Source organism: Egretta garzetta, unplaced genomic scaffold (genome assembly GCF_000687185.1).
Source record: "Egretta garzetta isolate BGI_Z169 unplaced genomic scaffold, ASM68718v1 scaffold339, whole genome shotgun sequence".
NCBI lineage: Eukaryota > Metazoa > Chordata > Aves > Pelecaniformes > Ardeidae > Egretta > Egretta garzetta.
In genome coordinates, this window is record NW_009260800.1 from 1195161 (window position 1) to 1211221 (window position 16061).

At 34.9% G+C, this 16061-nt stretch overlaps 1 protein-coding gene across 1 annotated transcript in view; it reads left to right on the plus strand.

Annotated features, from left to right (window-relative positions):
* The window catches only part of GPATCH2 (G-patch domain containing 2), a 124801-nt gene that overhangs the window by 91858 nt on the left and 16882 nt on the right, over window positions 1-16061 (plus strand). The window contains exon 8 of the mRNA XM_009646831.2: window positions 2300-2370. Within this exon, the coding sequence (XP_009645126.2) occupies window positions 2300-2370 (71 nt within the window). The remainder of the gene's footprint in view (window positions 1-2299; window positions 2371-16061) is intronic.

Here is a 16061-nt window from a genome sequence, read left to right on the forward strand (position 1 = left end):
ACTCCAGAGCAAGCTGAATCCCTAAAAGTTATATTACTTGCCCAAAACTGCCAGAGTGGGTAAAACATAATGCAGTTTTAGCTATGAATTGTGAACTTGTAACGTTACAGTAAGTTGACTAGCACTTAACATCTAAACAGATGGCTTTATATGATTTGCATTTAACTGTCATTATTTTGTAACACATTTCCTAGTAGAAGAAACACATTTAAAAGAGCATTTTAAACATGAGCATGCTTCATCTTAATTCATCGTGATAAAAAGTTCTCTTGGGTTAATCTTTATCCTATTCCTGAAATTTTTATGCTATATGTAGTCAATTTTGCTAGATCAGAATGAGTTTGAGTGATTTTTTTTTTTTAAACTGGATTTTTTTTAATATATTGATTGTCACGCATAACTGAGTAGTTAACTGAAGATGTACTGTTTACTTCTTTAAAGACTAAGCTTAAAACAGTACGGAAATTTCAATGCTGAGAAATAAGTTAACATACATCATACAAACTGGCAATATCCATTCAGCATAGAGTGTGAAAGATATCTGCTTAGCTGGTATATAATGACAAATTAATTCATATTTTCTCAGGTAATAGGAGATTTGAATTAATTTTAACTTTTACATGTTTATTTTCTGTTTCCTAAGAGCTCTTTTCAGCGCTTCTCTGAAGTTCACTGTATTTCTAACTTACAGATTACTAATGAATTGTGAAGTAAAGCTAATGTCATCAAATATAGGTGCTACTGGCACATAATGGGTTACTTTTTTTAGACAAGTAGAAGAGACGAGGATGATGGTGCAATGTAATTATGACCATTTTGACAGCCTATAAAATTGTCACTAAATTTGTGAAGATACATAGCATATAACTATTGGTTGCATGAGTTTACTACTCTTTTAATTAATTTCCAGAGGTGAAGTTGTTATGTTAGAACACAAGTAATTAACAGACAAATTTAAAGTCTGGCAGGTGATCTGTATTTGTACATGCTATAACTACAATTTACTTATCAGCCAGAGAACATTGATAACATTAAGACTGTTCTCCTTAGCTTGTCCATGAAATAGATACACATTGTATGTATGTCATGCTGGCAAAAATTGTGGCTACATTTGAATATGAATTGTAAGTACTCTGTCTTGTTGATGATAAGAAAATGAAAAAAAATATTTTATCAGAATAAGATGCCTTACCTTTATGTATTCTTCAGATTGCCTTTTAAAGCCAGCCTGCACCAGCCTGCACTACTTTTACTGCATCTGAGAACTAGATAGTTGAAATGACGAGGAGCATTCTTGAAACAAGAAGGAAGCTATAGAGAATTGGGGAAAAATTAATCAAGTGTGATTTTTCAGATAGGTGTAAGTTTTTGGAGTCCATGCTCATGTACAACATAGAGGTATGGTTGGCCAAGTCATAAAGTTCATAATTTCCTAATTTCCAGTGGACTTCTAAATGCATTTGCTCTGAACATTAGATCCATTTGCCTGTGGTCAGTTTCTAAACAGTCTTTCATTCTATACTTTCTTCAATATATGATTAGTTTCAAGAAACATTTTTATTTTTTATACAGTCTAGTTTTAATTTCTTTGGTGTAACTTTGACACTCTTTTTTTTTTTTTACTGTTACTGCCACTTTACTCATCCTGACAAATATCATAATGCTGGAAATAGACTTCTGAGTATTGGAGATAGTCTGAATGAAAAGTCTTCCTTTATTTATCTTAAAATAGATAGAGTAAATCGGACCTTGTTCCAGAAGCTGAGTCACCACTTCAGTTAAATGAATCCTTCATTAGTCCTACTTCCCCACTATTATGGGAAACTTTAATACTGTGTTTTTGTTGATTCTGCAACTTTCAAATTACAAAAGCTCCTGGGGCATAGAAGAGTTTATAGCTGTTCATAACTGCTTAGATGCAAGTGCTAACCTGAATAGTTTTTCATAATTTAAGTGTTCTCCAAGGCTTTTTTTATACAATTTTGAAAATTTAAATTGAAATTACAAAAATTGTAAAATTTTACAATTAATTGTGAAATTGTGAATTGCATGGCTTTCTAATATGCTTTGAGAATGCTTTAATTTTTTCATTTTCAATTATTTAAATTGGTGGATGTATCTTGAAATATTAGCTATTGTAAAATTCGGTTAGATGTCCATCTCTCTTTGAGTCTTGGGTGGAAACTACTGAAAAATTACTAAAGACAGGAAAGAATGGCATTGTCAGGGTAACAGTTCTAAAAAGCAAATAAAAGCGTTGCTTGTCAGACTGTTCTGAACATTTTTCTTTTTTTAATAGCTTCAACTCTTGCGAGACAACCGATCAGAGAGAGGACACAAGAAGAACAGCTCTGTAAAAACAGCTAGCAGGTAAGTTAATGCTTCAGCTGTCATTAATACTGTTTTTGAATTTGTTGATTTCTTAACTCTCAAATTTTTATATAAGAAATGACAACATTCTTTTTTGGGGTATTTTCAGAGGTATTCTGGTTTTTTGTGATTTACTTTCAAGAAATTCTTTTATATGGCATAATTGTTGCCTGAAATACGGGTATTAGACTTTATTGGTGACTATAGCCAACTACACTTACTAAAATTAATCTCTTAAGTAAACATCAGAATTAAATTGATGCCAAAGTAAGGTTTGTGCTTCTGGCATGTAAGTTAAGTGTTGAGAATGTATAAAATTACGATTATGCATACATGCTTTTGAAATCAAGACAATAACTCAAATACCGTAACACTTAAATTGTTCTTATATCGTATTTTGACAATCAAAATTTCATTGTGAAGACTTATTAAAAACAAATGCAGTTCTATCCTCTGGCTTCTTTCTTCCCTCTCAAAAGACACAAAATTCAACACTGAACTGGTGGGCTCTAGTCTAGGAGTCTGTTCCCAGAGGGGTTTTTTTATGTACATGTTGTCTCCTGAATCTATTCTGCCAAATAATTATTTTAATTCTAGTATTTTGTAAAATGAGAATCTACAGAAATGTTTCCCTTGCTATACTCAACACCTTACACAATTTTTATGTTGTTCTATAAAGATGACAATGTGCTGTGAAATTACTTTTTGAAAAAAGTTACAATATATTTATAACATCATGTAATACTATGGTTATGAGTGAGTTGTCTTTCAGGCACTTGTCTTTTAGCATTTATGTGGTCTTCCTGAAATAAGTTTTTAATATTATTAATTACTTGCTTTGAATACCTAGAAAGGGAGACCAATACTTCTTTCAAAAATATGCATATTATACAATGAAATAGATTCATATTTACAAGTTCTGGTTACACGCTTTAAAACATTGGTTATGCGAGTGTTGGTCATTCATCTTCAGAAATTGTGGTTATCTTTGTCTATTAAACCTTTCATATCAAGTGTCTTGGTTTCGGCTGGGGTAGAGTTAATTTTCTTCCTAGTGGATGGCACGGTGCTGTGTTTTGGATTTAGTATGGGAATAATGTTGATAACGCACTGATGTTTTAGTTGTTGCTGAGCAGTGCTTACACTAAGTCAATGACTGTTCAGCTTCCCATGCTTTGCCAGGTGAACCAGAAGGTGGGAGGGAGCACAACCAGGACAGCTGACCCCAGTTGGCCAAAGGGCTATTCCAGACCACATGACATTATGCTCAGTATATAAACTTGGGGGGAGCTGGCTGCAGGACAGCCATTACTGCTCAGGGACGGGCTGAGAGGCTGCTTCACTTTTTCCTGGGTTCTGTTACTCTCTCTCTTGTTGTTTTCCTATTCTTATTCTTCTTATTATTATCATCATATTAAACTGTTCTTATCTAAACCCACAAGTTTTCTTACTTTTGCTCTTCCAATTCTCTCCCTTATCCCACCGCAAGGTGGGGGAGGAAGGGGGAATGAGTGAGCGGCTGTGTGGTGCTTGGATGCCAACTGGATCTAAACCACAACATTAAGCCAAAAAAATTTTGAAAATTTCTGCATATATTTTTCTGGCAAGTGCACTTGTTAAATCATAATTTTGCTCAGAATTTTAGAATGAGTTTGCTTTAGATATGAATTTTCACCATAAATGCACTCTTACTATCAGGCTGCTTACATAAAACTGAGAATGTAAAGTGGATATAAAGTAAGCAGTAAGAAATGTTTTATTTAAAGTAATTTTAGGATCTTTTTATGCTGTAGCAATTGAAAACTCTGTCTGAGGAATTCAGAATCATAATTTTCATGGTTTTTATTCTGACCTCTGAAACTCTTGTGAAGTGATTGCTACCTACACAAGCAGTTAGAATAGAGATTTTTTTTAAATGGCATTAAATACCTGAAGTGATCTTCAACGTCTCTCATGTCCAATCAGCAATACATTAATAGACATCTCTTGGTACCATCATCTCTGTTTTCAAAGGCTTTTTCCTCCAGATGGAGTCAGGTTATTTTAAAATAGTTATTTGTGCTTTTCCAGAAAACCACTAATTTCTCTGCCTACCACAGAAACTTTACTGTTGGTTCTCTAAAGTGACTTGAAAAGAAGTTCTCCAACTTATGTGATAATGATACTTTTAACAGGCCATCTGCTGTCTTAGAATATCAAGTCATATATGTCTTATTTACAAGACTTATATTGAACAAATTCTAACATTCTTGCTACAGTTTAGCTGCTGAAAATAAGAATTTAATTTGCACCATGTGCAAATGTGTTTCTTATCTCGGGACAATAATATGTCTGGTGACTACTGTCTTCCTATGGTTTGAGTGTCATATAACCTAGTATTTTGCTTGTTATCAAAAGCTGTTAAAACCAAAATAGAGATTGAGTTTCAGATATATAGGAACAACACGACACACACAGTTCATTTGCTTGTATGTTCACAGTACCTATCCTCATTCGATTCAAGACAATTCTTCTGATATTTTGTTCCTTACAAATTAAATCCATGGTGCATAATGACATGTGTCAGATTTATCTGTGGTTAATATTGAAGGCTGATTTTTTTTGACTTAATTTCAAATTATCACTTCTAGCAAAAGGATTAATCTTAGTTTCACCAAATAATACAGAGAAGGAAAATGTTTCTGCTTAACAAGGTACCTACAGACATTATTATTTTAGTAGCAAATATTGTTCACAGAGTTAATAATATGGTATCACATTAGTTGCAAATGTGTATTCTCATTACCTTATATGAAATCTTAAAGTGGAAGTCTGTCATTTAGATTTTTGTATGTGCCCAAATACTTTAAAAACCACTAAACTACAACAATACCAATCAAATGTCACAAGGTTAAGTTATGGAATTAAGTGACACTGTAGTAAATCTTTCATTATTTCAGTGTACTACATGCATATGCAGTTAAATCTTCTGTGTTTACTCACACTTGAAAGCCTGAAGCTTTCTAAAATTGATTCTAAATTAGTTCTTTGTGTGTTAAACTATTACAGTTGACATATCAAGGTAATTCAGATGAGTAACCTCCTTAAAAAGAGGCATACAAAAAGTAATTGCTGTGACCTTATATTGCCTTACTGTTTGTTGCTGAATGCAGTGATAGAACAGCAGCAGTGGGTAAGTATTGGAAATTCTCTAAAGTTATTGTACTTATCCAAAATACAGTTTAATCTGCTTTTATTGCAAGACTGAATTTCTCTGGGTCTGTCTTTGTATAGTTTTCACACAACTGTATTTCTTGTTGTGGGACTGTATCTTTTTTGTCTGTTTTTCTGGAAAACCTTTTTTCTGTTTTTCATCTGTATATGAGATGTATATAAACACACGTTTTTCTATGCTTGCCTTGACTTTTCTTACCCCTTTTGGGTGGCTGAACACAATTCTTGTCTCAGCATGTAGACAATATTTAAATACCCATATTACATTAGATCAGTGACTTGTGGAATAATTCACTCTGTAAATACATCAAAAGGGTGTGGAGCTTTGAGCACGGCAGCGGTCTGCAGCTGTCTCTTCGTGGTAGAATAATACTGATACTTTCTTGGTGAGCTTTTTACTGTACTGGGTTAGGTTTCTTCTGTCAAAATTAATAAATGAGCAAATCCTATATGAATTAGCATCAACTTTTACTAGTGGCAAGATAACTAGATTGTTGAGAACTGTTGATATGGCTACTGATGAGCCAAATGTTAAGGAGAGGGACAGTCCTGCACCACGAAACTTAGAACCTGGATAGATTACAGAATGCTGATATAGTTCAACACATGTATATTTAAATGTGTCAAAGACAGAAGATCTCTATAGATATCTATTTAAGTTACCTTCACAGATAAACTTTAATCTACAAATACGTAGTTTTCCCATTAATTACTTACATTACATAAACAATGCTAAATAATACTGTTTTAGAAGCTGCATTTATTTCTCCTGTATAGCCTTGAAGAAGTTCTCTGTTTACATTCTCTCTCTGCATTAGGAAAGGAACAGTCCCCTCCCCGACCCCAGCTACGCTGCTTGAAGGTGTTAATTCTTCCAGCTGCTTGTTTTCATCCTCTACTCTTTTGTCAGTAAAGAAGTGGGATTTGTTTGCATTTTTTAATACGCTTTGGGCAAAACCAGCCTGGTTAGCTCAACTCACCTATTTAAATTAAATTGGCTGGGTTTTGTACAAACCATATTAGGGAGCGCTCATATGATTTCTTCCTCCGGCAGAGCTGTGGAGATGATAATCTCCAGCAGATGTGTGATAACAAATAGCTTGGGATAGTAATGTCTTCATCTGGTGCAGTTGTTAGCAGACCAAATGTCTGTCTGTAGCCCGAGGCTGTGGGCAAACAATTGAACATGATTGAGTTATGGTGAGTTAACAAGTTGCTGCTTGGCAGCCGAACTGCCATAGCTGATCATGTGCTCGTTGTTTGCCTGCTCCCATTGTGAGGTAAAACACATTTTCTTAAGTCACCTTTGTAAAATTTTGTAGAAATGAGTTCTACCAAAAGAAGATTCCCCTGGGCTAAGAGATTCATTTGGTCAGCTATGGAGACAGTGTTGAATGGCTTTTTGCTGGACTGCTCCAACATGATTTTGAACATGTGTTTATATTGTTAAATATATGGGGGACCTCCATCACACAACTGTCTGCCTGTCTCTTAATATTTAATGTATTTATCCTCACGATGCCTGTATGAAGTTAGGAAGTACTTTTATCCTCATTTGACAGAATAGCCAGAATACTTAAACAACTTAATATTTTGCCTTTGGTGATACAGTCGATGCCATAACTAGTTAATTTATGCTGTAATCTAGAAACAACAGAACTGCAGATTGGGAAAACAGCAGACTGCTGAATAAGTTAAACTTTTATAATTATTTCCTTTACTATACATAATGGTCTTGTTTCATATTTCTTTTACAATGTGCTTCTGTTAAGTATCGTTAATTATTTTATCTACATATTTTTTTTTTGTATTGTACTGTAAGTAGTATTTGACACATGCATTAATTGAGAAACTGAAAAGCAAATAGTGCCAGAAATTTTGCCACTTGCCAATTGTTTTTGGTCATATCTTTGTAATTCTGTGTTGGCTCAAATGCTCCACCAGGCATCTTTAAAAGGAAAAAAAAAGCTGTTTGTAGTTCTTATACAGCTCAGTCCAGGCTTGAAAAAAGGCTAAGTTGTATTCACAAAAGTGATTTCAAAGTGGAGTCAGATTATACAAGTTAGATTTAAACTAGCCATCTGATGCTGAGTTAACCATCTAGTCAGTGTAGCAACAGCGTAGTACGAAGTCATTAGCCGCTTCTTGTGGCTGCAGAGTAGCCCATAGCTTGAGGTGGAGGTGGTAACTTCTTGGGGTTTTTTTTAAAAATCAGCAGGAGCCACCTACTCATCCACTACTATAATGTGAAAGGAATACTGTGTGCCAGTTGTCCAATGGTCACCTGTTGTTGCTCTGTTTTGAGCTGGCAAGAAGTCTTCAAAGTCTTGTCCTGCCATGGTAAACAGAACAGACTGAATTACAGGTCTTTGCACACCTGAAGGAGACCTTCAGGAAAGCACACCCTAGAAGTAGTACAAGAAATGTTATGTAAAGGGAATATATCAGAAGCTGCTATGTGTCAATGAAGACCCAGAACATTAGTCATAATTTCCCCATGTGTTTTTTAAATGTGCCTTGTGTTGGCACAAGAGGATGTCTCTCAAGTATTGTTGTGATTAACAGTATTCTCTATGAATTGGTATTTAAAGAAAGCTCCTAAGAGAAAAATGACACCAAACCTGATGAGAGCTTTTGGTTACAAATACAGTTGCTCTGGTTACAAATAGAACTTTCTGCCTTTTCCAGTTTGGAAGGGAAACTCCCATTTGTACATTTGTACAGTACTTACTCATTTTGATCTGGTGATACAGGTCATGGTACCTTTTTACACAGATGTGGCAAATAGCATTACAGCTGCTCTTTATTTGATCTTCTAAAGAGACAAAGATGTGCAAGGATTCTGCCTGCTCCCTCTTTCCCACCGTGTCATCAAAAAAAGTCCTAATTTGCAGCAGATACAAAACTATTTGTCGAGTTGCAGGTTTGCCAAAAATAAATGAAACCATTAATTACTACATTTTTTGAGCAGCTGTTAATGGATTGGGATAAGAAAACTGTACATTAGACTACTGGTTAATTACAAGAACTGTAATTGTTTAATGTGGCTTTTGCGGAATGAAATTACAATATCAGAGGAGGTAAATTCAGCCAGTTTTTGAAAATTATGCATGAAAACGTGCGCATACTTACATTGCAGTAAAGCTAAGGAATGTATAGCTGTTTTACTAGGTGATTCACTTCTGCCATCACATGAACACATTTCCAACAAAAATACTTTAAAAGAAAGTAATATTTAAACATGCCTTTTAATTCAAGTATAAAATTATTAAAGGTAGTAAGTTAATATCTTGCAACACCAGAGCTAATAGTGCAGGAGCTTCAGATATAGCATTAAAATCTAAATGTGTTTACATCATTAGAAATTAACAACTAAGCAGTTTTATCTCCTCTTCGGAGTGCCATGAAGCAGTAACTGTACCGCTATGATTGGTGCTTAATAATATTTGCAGTTCCAGATTAAATTATGTGAATGTTTGAGGACACATGGCTTTCCTCCCTTGCTGTCACCCTCAGGGACAACATTATTCCCTCAGTTTGGTATTTTTCTTCTCTGAGAAGAATAAAAGATGGTGCCATTTTGGAAGAGGGCAATTCCTGATTGAGTTTTCTATGCTATTTTTAAGGTGCCAAAAGGATTTTAATTTGTGGGCAGTGGGATAGGGTGAGAACAGTTTGATTGTTATTTCAAAATGTAGCCAGTATGTGATGCTTTAATTTTATGGAAATCTTCAAGCCTCAGTATTGGTTCATGGATAAATTTAAAGTTTCCATTGATTAAATTAACATTAGTCACCAAGTGTCTTAAAAGTTTCATATTTTAACTCAACTTCCATGAGAACACTTGCAAAAATAGCAGAAACTTTGAAGAGACCATGCTCTGTTTTGAAAACACATTTTTCCGTACGATTTAAGCAGTTTCATTCATCTTTAATTCAAAACTAATTAAGTACAAAACCACAAGTCAGATTTTGTTGTTATTGCACTAAAATCTAATATACTTTATAATATTGTACATAAATAAGCTGCTAAATTATACTGAAAAATTGTCATTTAAAATTGAATTCCAGGTACACATGAGCATGTCAACAGAAAGTCAATTAGTCCTGATTTTTATTTTTTTTTTATATATATATATATATGTAAAAATTAGAAGATAACCTCTAGAAATTATGTACTTCTGGATCTTCCTGATGTACCATCTGGATTGAATTTTCCACTGAATGAATCGATAGCAAATTTTTCACTTTCAAGCACCTGAATTTTAGCACATGGTATGCTTGTTTCTCACAGTCAACTGTGTTAGGCTGTGGGGTTTTTTTTTCTTGAGTTTGTGCTCCAAAGCTCAAGACTTGCTTGTTAAAATGCCAATGGCATAAGGATAAAGGTAATTTGGGCCATACCTGCTATTTTAAGGTCTGAGCCGGCGCTATGTGCCGTAACTCACACTGTAGTTCCATAAACTGTTTAACCTATTGTTAAACAACACTGCAATCAAAAGAGGCCCTTTTGCGTTTTGTTTTTCTGTTCTTATTGTAAATTAAACTGGTTTTGCAATTTTTACATTGCATTCCTACTTAGCTTGGAGGGATCACTGAATCTCATATACACCAAGCAGCATCTGCTGATGCACATTCACTAACATTCTGAGGCATAGGCACACTGAGTTCTATCCAGACTGTGGTTTTGTGTTAAGAAGAGAAGAAGTTTAAAAGAAAATTTGAGTAGTTTGTTTCAAATTATGTAGAATTTTCACGTTTAATTTCTTTTATATTTCTCATTTGTGATCATTTATTATAATAATACATTTCAGCCTATCTGGAATCTAATGTTCACTAACAGTCCTAGCCAAAAGGCAGAAAAGGACTCTGTTCAGCCTCCTCACTTTTGGAGTTGGGAATTTGTTTTGCCAAGGCTCCTGTTACTTATATATATATGTGTGTGTGTGTGTATATATATATTTAAAAGTTTTAATATCACTAATAATATAGAGCAGGAAGACATAAGTGAAGTTGCTGCTATTAAAAGAATCTTGAAACTAAATAAGACCAAAAAAAAGTCAATGTTTCTTTAACTTTCTCTTGCCTGCTCACCTTTGTTATTAGAAAGTCAAATTTTACATTCACTCCTACGCATCCAGAGCCCTTGTACTCAGTGGAATTGCATGACAGTTACTGAGGGGAATGGGTGCAGAGTGTTAAGAAGCATAATTTGCTTAATGTTCAGTTAGCTTTAGTGATCCTCCTCCCCCCTATCCCACCTTGCATGCAATTATATCTTTGTTTATTAGATTATTGACTGCATTATAACTGTACTATCTTGGCCAGACAATTAAGATTGCAGAGTTGTTTATCAAGCATAATATTAAAAATAGGGAAGTGGAAGGGACTAAGGAGGAGAATGATGCTGGGGTCCAGCTGCAGAGCTGTTATTTTCTTGGAACCAATTGGAAGGCAATAGATTAAGGACTGACCCTACGGTCATTTGTAATATGACAAAAAAGCTTCTGGATCACTGGTCCAGATCTTAGGTCTGAATGACTGATGTAAAATTATGTTGTGTTGGCTGTTTACCTGCATTAATTGAATTATTGGTCTCTTAGAGTGGACCAAATTCATTCCAGTTGGCCATGCTTGCTCACCTTCCCAGCACAGAGGTAAAGAAAGAAATTGATATACAGGTTGAGTGCTTCCAACCTGATAAGACACTTTCCTTGTTCCATTTCCAAGCTACTATATTAGATATTTGTGGATTTTTATAGTGTTGCTTCTTCCTCTGTACCTGTTCCAAAAGTAAAGGATTTTGAATATGGTGCTAAAGCTTGAAGGAATTTAACGTAACTCTGTATGAGTGTAATCCAGAACTATATAGGTAGGATGTGGTTTTTAAAGTCTTTTCAACAAAATAATTTGTCCTGCACTGACTTTATTTAGCGAGTATCATACTTAGTAAACAAATATGTGTCCAGAAATATCTGGAAGAAATAGTGTAGCTGAGTAGGCTATGGAGTCCTTCTGTGGGGGTATCTGTTCAAGCCCATCGTTATTGCTCAAGTCATGAAGGTATTTTCGAAATCACTTCAGAGCTGGATCAGAGCCCATATCTTTTGGATATCAACAATGTTGTCACAACATGAAGAAAGAAAAGAATGTTTGCTTTAGAATTTTTGAAACAATATTGTCCTGTAACACGATGGTATTCCATTACTGCAACGTATTTTCTAACTACATTTCAACATTACTGTTGAATGTAGTTTCTAACTACATTCAACATTAATGCTATGCATATGAGCATTATTCATTTTTATCAGGTGTTGCTTGGCATAAAAAAATAATGGAACTTGCTGTCAAAAATATTTAGAAAAATTCTGAATGAATATAAAATTTATATTCTGAATTAGTATAAATATTAATTTCCTTTCTTGAAAATCTGAAATCATGTCATTTGTTGAAAAAAACTTTAGGGTTTAGCTATTTAATTTTTAACAGAAGTGGATTTTCTGTTTTTATTCCCTCAGTGTTCCTTGGTGACTTGTTTGTACACCAAGATACTAGTTTGGATTTGCCTTTGTGTAATTCATATACTTCTGATCAATTCCAACTCATGCCCATTTATATTACACTAAATTAACATAATTCAACAGATGTTGATATTTAAATGTTTTCTGGCATTCACATCTTGGACAGCTGTCTTAGAGCTTGGGGAAAAGGCAAACATTTAGAGTTAAATGCTGAACATATGCTTAAATTACTAATTAGAAACAAGAAAAAACAATGCATTATCCTTTCTGAGGGCAGTAGGCCTCTACTACAGAAATTTTTTTTTTTAGAGATGCAATTCACAAATAAAGTACACAAGTGACTTGAGATTGGGTGTCAAAACATATGTAGTGATGTAAGTTGTTATTTTCTATTGTTTGCTAAAATTATGGCAAAATTAAGTGTGGAGTGGAGCATGTAGGTTTGTAGAGTTCAGGTTAAATTTGGGCAGCTTCTGTGTCTGAATGACACTTAAAAGTGCTGAAAAAGATAACCAAAAGGAACATATTAGGATATAGTATTAGGTGATGAGATAATCTGATGGGGCCAGGGGAAGATTGTATTCTTCTCATAATAGGATTGCACTAGGACTTTCAATAATACAGGTATGTCACCCTTATGTTTAGAGTTATGTTGTGAACAGATTGGCATAGTATGAAAGGAGTTTGATAGAATTGCATGGTTTTATCACATCTGTTTAAGATTTAATAAAAGGAAAATAAAGTGCATAGCGCTTGTGGTTAACATAATGGGTTTTGCATTTGTGGAGGCAGATGAAGCAATCTGTTGTGTAGGTGATGTCAATCTTTAGACAAGTCTGAAGAAAAGCTTTACTGTTCATAAAGGATGTGAAGGAATCATACATGGAACTGATTTCACCTGAATGGTATCTGAGAAAAGTGATATCAAGAAAAAATATATATTCATTTTCATAAGCATTAAAAATTAGTATATATGCTGTATATGCATTGTGTTTCGTTATTATATTACTGTTTCTTTAGCACTGAATGAAAAGTTTCTCAAAAGACTTTTAATGTATTTTGTAGACAAAACTAATTTGCAGCAGTACTGGTCTAGTACTCTTAGTCAAGAGAGAAATCCTTTCAACACTGTCAACACGCTGGTGTTGGGTGGGATGGGGGGGGTTCTACCTACAGCCTCCAGAAAGTTAGCATGAGAGAGTCTGTATGAATTTGTGAATTATTTCACATATTAAAAACAAAATCAAGCAAACCATAAACCAGGATTTTTAAGTTTCTGAGTTCCAGGAATCTCCCTCCTGATGCTGCATATCATCAATGCTGCTTTTGTGGGTTCTGTAAAAGCCATGAAGTTCTTCTAATTCACTGAGAGGGTTTGATGGAAGGAGAGGTAGAACTTATGTACAACCGGAGCATACAATCTCCGTGACTCTTTATCAAAAGTATTTTTTTCTGGAAAAAGGCTGAGGTGAGGAACTGTCCACCAGGAATGCAGCTGTCACAGTAGCTTTGGCATAGACTGTGGTGAGCATTGGAGCATTTAGTACACTGACTGCCTAGATTGCCACCGGGCACACATGCATATGACATGTTTCTGTGACAAATAACAAAATAGATTCTAGACATTGATTTGACCTAACATCAGGTAAATTTGTACCGAGTGAGTTTTATCTCAAATGTTCTTAATAAAACATTACTGGATTGTTTTTCAAGATTGCCCTATACCATAATACTAAGATGTGGAGTCCAAATCTCCATTGTTAAAGCAACTGTTCACTCTTAGCGGTCTTCATCTACTCCACAGAAAGGTTGATCTCAAAGTAGTGTCCTGTGCATCTACTGGAAGCGCACATGCACTATGCATATTATAGAGAGAGAAAGAACGTAGCTACCTTCTTCAGAATGGACAAAGAACCATCCCTCTCTAATTGTCCATGGGACACATACATTACTGCATATGTTACTTTTCTCTGGGCGTTCAGATGGAGACCAGAGGCTGTGTCCATGTTTTGGTCAAGCTGTGTGCTACAAGACAAAGAGGAAATATTTTCTTATAAAATTCCTTAGCCATTGGTTTTCATATATTTTTCCTCAAAAACAAATGTACTTTGCATATTTTGTAATATTATGAAATCATCGTGCATATTTTCTGCGATTATATTGAGATACATGCCAGAGGCAAGTATTAGAAGTGTCAGTTATACCTAGATAATACAGATTAGTCTTCCCAAATTTACAGCACCAATTGCCTGGTATGTCTTTTTGGTGTGATACCTTTTGATTAAGTCCATGTTTCTGGAGACTCAGTGAAATGGAAGTGCAGAATTTTGTGTTCATCTTACTTCATTGGCTGGTAGTGTCTTTGGACATTTAGAAGTACATATATAACAGGTTATTAATGGTGTTTACCTCTAAACTGATCCTAAATGGTTCCATGGGTTTGGATGCTCTTGAAGCCATTGTCTGCCATTTGTGGAGATGTGGGAAGGCACAGTAAGAGTTAAGGTTCATCAAAGCTCTCTTCTTTAAGCATTGCTAATGGATGCACTTCCATTGGCCACCAAATACATCAGTGTCTACATTTTTAAGGCATGTAAGACATGAGATAATCTGTGCTACAGGCCCATTCTGTGTAAGGATATGAGAGCCGTTTCTGTGATATTTTTGTATAAAAGGTACTTAAATAATGGGAGATTTGCTCAGATTATTCTTTAATTTTATAAAGTTGAGCCGTTCCACACATCCCCCTTTTTTTTTTAATCATTTTATTGGCTTGCTTCTCTGTTAGGCAATTGTGAGTTCTGTTTTTTTCATTTTTAACTGCTGCTGTGAACATTTGCTTCACATACTCCCTACTCAGTTTCAGTTCATAAAAAATCATCCAGTCATTTCAAGCTTAAAGTGAGTCGTGGTCCTCACTGCATTTTCTCTTCAGTTGTATCCATATTCATATCTATTTTGTATCTATATTTTAAGACTGAGGACTGACAGTGTCAATTAGATTTCCCCTACAAAATAATTCTCTCAAGTCCCTTCTAAAATGCAAACCAGTCAACTCTTGCCTTATTGTAATCTCTCATGAAAGAAGTTCACTTACAAACTTTTATCAAGCCTCTACATTAGCTGAAGCATTTGGTGGTGATAGACTTGCAGAGTTCTACAGCCATCTGCCGGAAAGAACAGTGTGCCACCATTTACTGTGGATTTGTTCCTCAGGTGAGAGAGGTGTTCACTGGAATATAATGGATAGGCAAGTATTGATCGTTACCGATTCATCCAATGGTGATGTAGAAATCAGGCTTTGTGAAAATGTTATTGCATCATAATAGTATGCAGCATAGGATTTTTCTAAGTTAGAGTACAGATACTTAATAAATACGTTAAACAAAAAATACACTCTTCCGCATCTGCCTTTGTTAGTAATCTGTACTTTTATGCATTTTTGACACAAGACCATAAAACCATCACCTCCATTACTTACAAGTAATCTTAGCAATGTCATGGTATCGTCCAGTAAATGGTTTGACAGTAAATATACTAAGGGACGAAATTAAGTTTGCCTTCAATGATGTTGTAACCATTGGCACAATTACAGTGCACCGACAAAAGCAATTGCGCCCATACCAAATCAAGCATTGCAGCTTGCAAGGAAAGTGACAGCTGCTAACAGCAGACAGACAGACTAAAGTGATCAACAGACATGTTAAAATGAGACATAGAAAATAAACATGCAAACATTTTGTATTTAATAAACTAGCTCCCAGAGTTCCCTTGCATGAGATGACAGTCTTGCTAGTTTAGGCTGTTGTACTAAAGCATATGAAGCTACCTGCTATATAACACCGTCTTCACTGCATCTTTCTGAAGAGACTGTGGAACAATTACTGAATTTGAAGACAGCTTTTTAATGTTGGGGAGAGGGCTTGTTTTGCATTGTGGGGGGAGGGTGGTGTTTGGG